Source organism: Haliotis asinina, chromosome 3, assembly GCF_037392515.1.
Source record: "Haliotis asinina isolate JCU_RB_2024 chromosome 3, JCU_Hal_asi_v2, whole genome shotgun sequence".
NCBI lineage: Eukaryota > Metazoa > Mollusca > Gastropoda > Lepetellida > Haliotidae > Haliotis > Haliotis asinina.
Window position 1 is genome coordinate 80,223,468 of NC_090282.1, and position 11,555 is coordinate 80,235,022.

The 11,555-nt window shown below is 40.1% G+C and overlaps 2 protein-coding genes across 2 annotated transcripts; one reads left to right on the forward strand and one right to left on the reverse strand.

The window, feature by feature from the left end:
- The first annotated feature begins 2,687 nt into the window (after positions 1-2,687).
- On the forward strand, positions 2,688-3,326 carry LOC137279074 (putative nuclease HARBI1). The gene has a single exon (XM_067811552.1). It carries the CDS (start codon positions 2,688-2,690, stop codon positions 3,324-3,326), a length of 639 nt encoding a protein of 212 aa, XP_067667653.1.
- An 863-nt stretch (positions 3,327-4,189) lies between these two features.
- Positions 4,190-5,251, reverse strand: LOC137279075 (uncharacterized). The gene has a single exon (XM_067811553.1). The coding sequence runs from the start codon at positions 5,249-5,251 to the stop codon at positions 4,190-4,192; it is 1,062 nt and encodes a 353-aa protein (XP_067667654.1).
- Positions 5,252-11,555: the final 6,304 nt, after the last annotated feature.

The following is an 11,555-nucleotide window of genomic DNA, read 5'->3' on the forward strand; positions in this document are numbered from 1 at the left end:
TTCGCGCGGCTTAATTTTCGCGGAAAGAGAAAAATTGACTAATTCGCGCGGTTTAATTTTCGCGCATCATCAAAGTACAGAAATCACGAGAGTATAACACAGGAAACTGTAAACTGTAAAGAAAACACTGACCCTAGCTGTCGTCCTGTCACCTGCCTAATTAGTTGGGAAACAGTAGAATGGCAAAGAAATCGGTTTGAAGTGTTTGGAATAAAATTTGCGCCTGATTTGAATGATTTATTGACACAAAGAAAAGACTTTCAATGTGGGGTGTACGTATGATTGATCGTAAGACCTTTGTTAATGCCATGAAATGATCTATACTTAAAGAAACGCACGGAGGTAAATCTAGGAACAAAAATTCTATATTTTGACTGACAACAACAAGGTAAATAAAAAAAACACACACATATGAAACTGTGACCACAACGTCAACGCTGTCCTTGGGCCAACTTTGACGTCAGTACCGGTTGTGATCTCCGTTTGCTTGGAGCAAGGGTTTGACATCACCTGGACATAGACAGGATAAGTGTTCGGGTTCGAGTCCTGGGTATTCTGGCCCATTAAAATATTCATCATGAAATGCCATAGATGGTGAAGTGTCTTGGGTTGTGGATGACGTCGTCGAAACCGTCGCTCGAGATAATCCCATAGCTGATGGATTTAGAGGGCCAGGGGAGCGCTTTAACGTTCGGGTTGGTGAAGAGGTGTATTGTGATGCGTGTTCTGCAGTGTCTGGCGTTATCCTACTAGAAAATCTCTCTCTGTGGGTCGAAAGAGGGAAGGAGATGACGTTGCAGGATTTCATCTCCGTAACGCATGGCGGATTCTCCTCTACATGTACTTAGTCAGGTTGGGGGTTATAAGAAATTTCCGCTCACATCATTAAACTTCCTCCATATCGGTCAACCTGGGCGACACAATTAAGGGCGTGACGCTCATTTCGACGTGTACACTCCGCATCTACCGTCATGACGTTGCACAGTGAAACGGGGCTCGTCACTGAACCAAGTTCTTTGCCAGTGTCTCCAATTTCATCTTTGAACGTCTCGGCACTAACGGTACACATCCAACATAAGGGCTTCTTGCAAGATGTCCAATCTGTCATACGCGGTTTCTAATAGTCTGGGCAGAAACATTCTGTACTCCTGGGACATTTCTTGCGGTTTCAGTTGCTGCCATAGTTCTGTTGCGCAGGTGGAACAACTGGATGTGACGATCCTGTGCCGCAGTGGTACGGACGGTCCCGGGTGGATCCATCGTGTTGGTAACGACCTGTAAGTCGCGAAATAGTACTGTGGACGTGCAACGAATGTGACTGGCTCTCAAACCTCTAGACGGCCATTTGCAATCTTTCTTCAGCTCCCAATCAGGGCATTTGGACAACCTCCGTGTAAGTTCAAAACTGCTACTAGAAAAATACTATTGTGTCATTTCTTTATAAACCTCACCTTAGAACACAGTTTCACCAATCTGCACGTGCATCACTCATGGGTCTGTTTCCACGTGAAACGACCATGCATCGGAAAATGACTGTTTTTGATCAAGTGATGTGTTTTGGTACTCATTTAAACCTACATTCAGTATAATTTGCTGTCAAAAGAACTTTTCTAGTTTGACTTGGATAAACGTGTATTGAAAATTACAATTCACCCGTGCGCTTCTTTTTGAGAGAGTACATATTTAAAAATGCAAATCCCAGTAATCCATTGCACTTTCCTTTTAAAGATACAAAATAGGGAGCACAATTTCATAAAACAGTTGCATGTAATCATCCTTTTTGGAGAAGTGTTGAGAACTGTATACTATGATGAATAACCGACGAAAAGTGTTGTTGAAATGTAGCACCATGAATGAATCTCCACGAAATGTGCACAATGTCCATGATAATGCACGAGAATTACCATGTGAGAGCCATCCGCTCACATCATTACACTTCGTCGTTAAAATATATATTTTACCGAACCTTGGAAAAGGACTATAGCCCCATTCACATGCACAAAATGTACTCATGTAAGTAAATTTACTCATGTGTAAATATACTTATGTGTGTAATAGTAAATTTACTTTGCGTTCACATGGAATTTATGTAGAGTGAGTAAACTTGAAAGTGCAAACAATAAATTATCAGTTTGTCTCATTTGTCCTCTGAACTTCAACGGAGAAAGATGTTCTCTTATCGCTGGCGCTTTAGAAGACAAACACAGTATCAGATATGTACTGCTCTTGCAATAGGTCTGTCACAAGATAGAGCTCTCTGGAAGAAAGAAAGACAGTCTGTTTGGTGGAACGACATGAATAAATCGAATGACGACAAAGACTGGTACGATAATTTTCGAATGAACAAATGAGCTTTTGATCTTATCTGCACAAAACTGCAGGATTGCTTAAAAGCCAGTGACGAAGCTGTTCGCCAACCTTTGGATGTACGAAAGAAAGTTGGAATCGCAATATACTGGATGGCTTCAACATCAGAATATAGAACTGTGGGAAATCTGTTTGGCGTTGGCAAGTCTACTGTTTGTAAATGCATTCAAGAAGTTTGTCAGACCATATGCGATATTTTGCTGCCGGAATATGTAATATTTCCCCTAAATGAAGATTTGAAGGACGTGATACGAAGATTTGAGCACAAATGGTGTTTTCCAAACTGTGCAGGGGCCATAGATGGATGTCACATTCGTATCATGGCACCGCGGGAAGCTCATGGGGATTATCTGAACCGTAAGGGCTGGTACTCCCTCATTCTTCAGGCCGTCTGTGATGACAAATACATCTTCAGAGACATTAACATTGGATGGCCTGGGCGAGTTCATGATGCCAGGGTGTTTTCTAATTCTGAAATCTTTCAAAAAGGTGAGGAGTCGAGACTTTTTCCAAAGTGGTTTAAAAAAGTGTCCCTGTCAGACAAGGATGTGCAGCTGCCAGTCGTCATTCTTGGAGATCCAGCTTACCCACTCAGATCCTGGCTTTTGAAACCGTTTCCTAATCGTGGAGCATTATCCAGCAGTCAAAGGGTTTTCAATTCTCGCTTGAGTAGTGCCAGAAGGACAATAGAAAACTCTTTTGGAAGACTGAAAGGGCGCTGGAGATGCTTGCAGAAACGTTTGGATGTGGGTGTAGAGTTTTCCTGTACTGTAATAGCTGAGTGTGTTGTGCTTCACAACATTTGTGAGATTCACAATCACCGCTTTGACGATATCTGGCACGTGGAAGAACCCTTGCAGGGAGATATGGAAGATGATGGGCAAGAAGACGCTGCAGATCAGCCAGGCAAAGTCACTCGTGACAATGTCATGCAGGCATTCACGGAAGCTGTGCTGTAATCCGTAAATAATGAATTGAACTGGACCTTTTCTGTTACAAATGGTTATCCAATTTGGAGTGTTTATATTTTATTTGAATGTTGGCTGTATAGCCTGAGAGTCTATCTCCTGATTTAGATTCAGGAGTGTTTATGCAGTGATAATGACATGCCTTATATCACTCAGATTACAATGTATTGCTGTATGAAAGTAACATAAATCATTGAAATTCAATGTTCTGTTTTTGTGCAGCGAGATCAAGTATATTCATCTTTCACAATGTGATAAAAAAAAATTGAAACCTGTCAGAGTAGAATTTGTTGTAGGTAAAACTCCACAGACAGTTGGGGCAGATGGGACGCCAATATTGGTATGGGGTGTAGTTGGTAGACTAGGATCAAGAGTGACATGAACTCAATTTGCAACTGCCATTGCATCCTAAACGTGTGTAACAATCATTTATAACAGTACTTATGACAACTTTCTGTTAGCAGGTCTATGTAAGTGATAATTTTGGTATTTAGTCGAAACATGTATGCAAACGGTCATGCCTATCTATACACATTGATTATGTTTTTCTTGAAACAAATGTAAGAACAAGGTACAACCCATATGAAACACTTATTCATATGACTGTATGATATAAACAAGCTCAATTCAAACAAAAATACAAAACTTTTCATGTCTGTTCTTTGTCTGTACTTTGTTCTCTAGCACAGTGACATGAAGAGGCATTATATGAAATATGAAGGATACGTGACCCGTTGAAGGGTACAAACTAAACTATTCTAAATGTCTTTTCAAAAAAGCATTCCACAATAAGTAAGAAACAATAAACATTTCAGAAATTTTCAGAAATTCAAATTCAAAGTCTTTGCCTTTGTTTACATGTTGTAAAACGAAGATCCATAAGAATCGTAGGATACATCGCTGTCTGCTCCAGGGTTACATGGTGCTGTATCAGTGTGCTGCCTTGAAGTGCGTTGCCCCATCCATGATGCATTCATGTTACCTCCAGCGCCAGGTCTGTTTTGTCCCACAGACCCAAGAATCATTTGCATCATACTGAACTGATGCTGGCGTTCCTCACGGCGCTGTCTTTCCTCTGACTCCATTTTCAGCTTTTCCATTTCAATGCGTTTTATTTCTACTTCGACTTTCTTCCTTTCTAATTCGACATATTTGTCTTCTACCTTTTCATTCGATTTTGACATTTCGTTAAATGCAGTTGACAAAGCAATTTCCAGCTTAGTTTTTCTGGCCTTCTTTGCCTTTGAAGAGCCCTTTTCCTGGATTCCAGATGCCGCAACACCCAAAGTGTTATCTCCTACTCCCTTTCCTTGGTCTTTGCTTCTGGACATTACTCCTTTATCTAGGTTCGACAGTGGGTCCACATCAGGATCCGTCTCTACATCCTCTGAAAGATCGACGCCATGGCTCTCATGGGGACTTCCTCCACTAGTGTACTTCATTGTGAAACTCTTATCTTCGAATTCAGTACTTCCGTGCTCCAGGTCATTATCATCAGTGTCACCATCATTATCGCTGCCCTCGTCTTCATTGCCAACATCTTGCACTCTTTTTCTTAATAACGATTCAATAACTTTCACAGGGGAAGACGCAGGACGGTTGCCAAATATTTCTTGCATCTTGTCAAAGAATTTACAGGTAGAGCGACCAGATCCACTTTTGTTCATTTTTGCTTTACAGCTGCGATAAGATCGTTTAAGCGTGTGCATTTTAGTTTTACACTGTTCAGCAGACTTTTCAAAGCCACAATCTTCTAATGCCGCAGACACACTTTTATAGATATTACTGTTGTTCTTGTGGGGATCATCCAAGTTTTCTTCCACATGTAGTTCTTGCCATGCACTAAACAAAGCCAGTGTTTCTGCATCAGTCCAGGACTGACCTCTTCGTTTTGCATTGTTTGACTGCTTAGGCATCTTGATCTCATCAGATAAAAAACTAAATGACTTCTCAGACAGAATGAAGGGTCAGGTGCAGACGTCTGAGCTAAATATAGTAATGATGACATCCTGTCTAGAACAGCATCCGGTAAACTGTTATGTCATCAAACCAATTTTGCATATGTGTATATTCTGCTATGCGTTCACATGACACAATTTACTCGCAGTGCAAATTTACATATATGTAAATATACTTTTGCACCTGGTCCTGACCACATGTAAATTTGCTCCTGGTGTATATTTACATACGTGAGTAAATGCGTTCACATGACACATTTACACACATGTGTAAAGTTTGCTCATGTGTGTATTTATACATACGGATGCAAACAGGTGCATGTGAACGGGGCTTTAGAAGGATGGGTATTTAAACAACCATGACCTTGATATTAATTTCATATCCCCGAAGGTTCAAGATTATTCTATGATAAATTGTCATATGAAACTGTTTAACCTCATATTTGCAAAAATAGGAATCATTATTTGATTGTGTAGAATTTTTTGGCATATGATTTTTATATTTGCAGAAATAATTTAAGAGATGTGAAACTGTTAGATTTTTCATTTAAATTACTGCCCGGAATTGTTTATACCAAATCTTTCCATGATGAATCTTGCTGACAAAACAAAATGTTCTTTTTGTAATGTTTCTAGGGAGACTTTATTCCACGTACATTGCGCATGTGATGAAAAAACGTGAACAGTGGATTACAGAAAGTATTCGGGAAGATAATTTTACAAAATCTTTGATTTGGTTTAACATTTTGGGTAAGATAGTTGAAGATGGAACCCATCCAAAAGATGATGATTACTTAAGTATATTGAAAGACATATTCACCACTGTAAAATTCATTTCCAGGAGAAACATCAATTTTGAAAGCTATTCAACCAAATGGCATCCTCTCTTCGCACTCGCAAGTTCATACTTATGTCTAATGTATGCATGTTCTTCGGTATGCTAGTTTTCAACGTATTATAAATAAATGAATGAATGAATGAATGAATGAATGAATGAATGAATGTACCCTTGTCCTGACGCGAATTCTGACTAGAATGCACCGATTGAAATCCAGTAGGTTGCCAATGAATTCGAATGGCAAGCCGCTAAATAACGGTCCAGTCGTACTGAAAATTAGAAACGGAATCTAAATCCTGGCACTAACACACATGACAAATGATGCTGCTGTAACTCTCTCCATTAACATAGTTGCGACCCTTGCTGATTGCGTTTGAATGGACAGAGTCAATCCCATGTCTCGGAGACTATTTGGAGTCTCTTGGATTGTACTGTACTGGTGCTATCCACTTCTGCGGGACGCTGCGAAGCTGTTTCGGAGAATTTGCGTTGTTTTCCAAATATACCTGTGGCAAATACCCATTTAAGGAGTATTGTTTTGGGGGGTTTTTTTGTTTTGTTTGGTTTGGGATTTTTGTTTGTCTGGTTGGGTTTTTTTTTTGTTGTTGTTGTTGTTTGTTTGTTGTTGTTTTTGTTTTGTTTTTTGAGGTTTTGGAGTTTTTAAAAAAATTTATTATATTTATTTTTATTTTATTTTATTATTTTTTTTGTTTTGGTTTGGTTTTTTCTGGGTTTTTTTTTTTTGTCTTTCGTGCACTGTGTCCGACATATTGCTAAAATCGATCTGGAAATACAGCAATATGTTTTTAAGAGACAGCAAAGTGACATGATGTATGGAATTCCTGTTGTTGACCCTAACAAATTTATTTTGATACGACTTCACACAGGAACCGAGCTCTGAAACGGACACCAGGCTGTGAAGGGCCCCCAACCGTAAAGACCGTGAAGACGTACGTTGACCTGCAACGTCCCAGCATAACAAACACCAGATTGCACCAAATGTAAACGATTATGTTGTGCCATCTGCATCACGATTAAGTCCGTGTAGCTTTACTCGACACATATTCGTTGTACCGTCCAGAAGCTCCTTGCACGAAGCTACCATTAATAGGTAACTTAACCATCATTCTTTGACGCTACACTGAGATCACCTTGGTGACTTACGGTCAACATAATGCTTTGTGAAAAGAGGCCTTGGACATAGCTCACTGCTGAACGCTTTCCTGGAAAGGCCCTGCTCTGAGGCAGCGTGCAAATCTTGAGTCATGAGCAGTTGTGATCAAGTAGACGTTTCTGGGGATGATGTGTCTTCCCGGGCATACAACGCTATGTCGTGCAACGTTGATGTCATACAACACTGATGTCTTACAAAGTTGATGCTGTACAAGAATTTCGTTGTTTTATGTTATCCCGATTCTGCTATGTCCCGGTCTGACAGAATGACGATGCTACAATGTCTTGGAATGTCTAAAGACATGGAATGGGGTCACAGACTATCGTGTGAAATGTGAGGTAATACAAAAGCAACTGGACTGAACAACATATATGGGATACGCCGAAGGGCGTCGCTATATGACGTACTTGAATCACATGTTCAGTGAAACACATTCTGATAGATGCTCCTTCAGCAAGTCTGTATCCAAACAGACCCACTGCGTCCATACATCATAACCAGCAATTCACCGTGCGTTACATGTGATCAAGGTCGTTTTACACCGACTCCATCTGAGCAAGGTACACGTCAGTACTATCTTCCGGACAACTTGCCTCTGGAGTATCCGTGTATGTTATCCACGGTCGGCAATTGAATTTTGGATCCCGTATCGTGTCGTATCACCGTGTGACACCATACGTTATCACGACAGCTGTTACCTGTTGAATAAAGAACGCTGATTTATTGGATCTAGTCTGAGTCATGAACCTGATGTAGTTAACGAAACACGTTCGGTCTCACACGACAAAATGTTGTAACCTAACCATTTAGAGCCTCTACTGATAACCCACAATCTAAACTGGCCTTTCTTATTTGTTCTATATTGTACTAATCAGGTCAGTAGGGCAATGTTTTTTGCATGGCATCGTGTGACCCCTCCTTGCAGTGCAGTTAGTCCGCTTAATGAACTGAACAAAAGATCGCCATTTCCCATATCGACGGCAGAGGCAACAAATAGATGCTTTCAGTGATGAATATGGTTGGAAAGGGTGACAGCACATTTATAACAATGTCTAATTTCCTTCATCAACACCATCAATCAATTCCTTGGTCGTGCCAACATATAATTAGTGGTTATTCTTTAACTGAGGTGTCCACGGTAATGCATATATTCTGGTTGGTTTATCGTCTTTTGAAAGAGATCATTGATCGATGAGTGTAAATGTGTTTGTCGAGTGGTGACGAAAGAGGGTTTTGGTGCACTCAACACTGATGTTTAAAAATACCATAGTGAAGAACCGGCTATGTCTAACATCTTTGAGAGTATATTGTGGACATTCAACTACGGGTTTGATACCAAAGGCAGGAAGTTTCGTAGATACTAAAGTGTTCCAACATATGAGATCCTGGGGCTCCGTTTCACAAAACTATCTTCCATCATCTCGTTGAGCAGATAGCCTTCAATAATAATCAGCGCTTCCCACTACCTATTTAAGCGCCTGCACTGGAAATCGGAGACAAGTAAAATCTCTTCACTTGTTTCGTATCAAAATCTTGGCCTAGAGATACATAGTGGGAAAATACATGAAATGTTACAATGCCATTTAGGAAATGTTCTGATTGTGATTACACTAGCTCAGTAAAGTGCATGTTCATGAACATTGGGTTGAGATCCATCTGGGGTTCGAACCAAGACCCTACTGAGAATAGGTAATCTCACATACATCATATGTCCCACTGTCAGTAAGACCATGGCACTGTCCATCATGCTGAGCGGTGTGTCGTTTCCAGACTAACAACTGGTCTCTGAAGTGAAGAAGTGAAGTGAACATGTTCAGCAAACACATCCCTAAGTAAATAAACCATACAATGTAAAACAACCCTGGCACTTTCTTCTTTGCCTGAACCTATGGACATTTATACTTGCCACATACAATGTAAAACAACCCTGGCACTTTCTTCTTTGCCTGAACCTATGGACATTTATACTTGCCACATACAATGTAAAAGAACCCTGGCACTTTCTTCTTTGCCTGAACCTATGGACATTTATACTTGCCACATACAATGTAAAAGAACCCTGGCACTTTCTTCTTTGCCTGAACCTATGGACATTTATACTTGCCACATACAATGTAAAACAACCCTGGCACTTTCTTCTTTGCCTGAACCTATGGACATTTATACTTGCCACATACAATGTAAAACAACCCTGGCACTTTCTTCTTTGCCTGAACCTATGGACATTTATACTTGCCACATACAATGTAAAACAACCCTGGCACTTTCTTCTTTGCCTGAACCTATGGACATTTATACTTGCCACATACAATGTAAAACAACCCTGGCACTTTCTTCTTTGCCTGAAGCTATGGACATTTATACTTGCCACATACAATGTAAAACAACCCTGGCACTTTCTTCTTTGCCTGAACCTATGGACATTTATACTTGCCACATACAATGTAAAACAACCCTGGCACTTTCTTCTTTGCCTGAAGCTATGGACATTTATACTTGCCACATACAATGTAAAACAACCCTGGCACTTTCTTCTTTGCCTGAAGCTATGGACATTTATACTTGCCACATACAATGTAAAAGAACCCTGGCACTTTCTTCTTTGCCTGAAGCTATGGACATTTATACTTGCCACATACAATGTAAAACAACCCAGGCACTTTCTTCTTTGCCTGAACCTATGGACATTTATACTTGCCACATACAATGTAAAACAACCCTGGCACTTTCTTCTTTGCCTGAACCTATGGACATTTATACTTGCCACATACAATGTAAAACAACCCTGGCACTTTCTTCTTTGCCTGAACCTATGGACATTTATACTTGCCACATACAATGTAAAACAACCCTGGCACTTTCTTCTTTGCCTGAAGCTATGGACATTTATACTTGCCACATACAATGTAAAACAACCCTGGCACTTTCTTCTTTGCCTGAACCTATGGACATTTATACTTGCCACATACAATGTAAAACAACCCTGGCACTTTCTTCTTTGCCTGAACCTATGGACATTTATACTTGCCACATACAATGTAAAACAACCCTGGCACTTTCTTCTTTGCCTGAAGCTATGGACATTTATACTTGCCACATACAATGTAAAACAACCCTGGCACTTTCTTCTTTGCCTGAACCTATGGACATTTATACTTGCCACATACAATGTAAAACAACCCTGGCACTTTCTTCTTTGCCTGAAGCTATGGACATTTATACTTGCCACATACAATGTAAAACAACCCTGGCACTTTCTTCTTTGCCTGAACCTATGGACATTTATACTTGCCACATACAATGTAAAACAACCCTGGCACTTTCTTCTTTGCCTGAACCTATGGACATTTATACTTGCCACATACAATGTAAAACAACCCTGGCACTTTCTTCTTTGCCTGAAGCTATGGACATTTATACTTGCCACATACAATGTAAAACAACCCTGGCACTTTCTTCTTTGCCTGAACCTATGGACATTTATACTTGCCACATACAATGTAAAACAACCCTGGCACTTTCTTCTTTGCCTGAAGCTATGGACATTTATACTTGCCACATACAATGTAAAACAACCCTGGCACTTTCTTCTTTGCCTGAACCTATGGACATTTATACTTGCCACATTTTCTACACTTGCATGGGCGTTTTTTGGATATATTTGCTTCAGGGTCTGAATGACAGACTACGCCTGTCCCAGCCTTTGTGTTATACCACTGTTCAGCTGTAATCAAGTATGTCTTTTCATCGAAGGTTTGAATGCCGTTTGAATCTTCGAAATTAGTTTAAACAAGGCATGAAACATTCAATGGTATGTAGAAAAGAGTTGAAAAGGTTTTAGAGTAAAGTATGGAGGGTGACAAAAAATATGCGACCCCTATTTTGCCGTCGGTAAGGATGTAGCAGTTGGACAATCGGCTTGCCTTTGCGTGTGTTTAGGCAGGGTGTGCTCGCTTTTCACTTGGTACTATCTCGAATTGGTCGCCATTCCTTGATTTAATGTTTATCAGTATAATAATATTTGTTATAGTTTGAATAGCATAGACGAAATTTCCTGTGGTGGGTTTATCGCTTTAATTTACCGCTGTCTACACTGAAAATAGAACTTCCAATATGCTTTAAATGCAATGTGTGTTTTACGTAAACACGTTTTATTTAGGTTACCAAAAGATGTCCAATATAGTCCTCATTCGGTGGGCCTGAACGACATGTGTACGGAGAACCAGACAGAATACAGAGTGCTAGGTGCA

Coding starts and splice junctions, on each gene's coding strand:
- LOC137279074 (XM_067811552.1), top strand. CDS start 2,688: ATGGCACCGCGGGAAGCTCATGGGGATTATCTGAACCGTAAGGGCTGG.
- LOC137279075 (XM_067811553.1), bottom strand. CDS start 5,251: ATGCCTAAGCAGTCAAACAATGCAAAACGAAGAGGTCAGTCCTGGACT.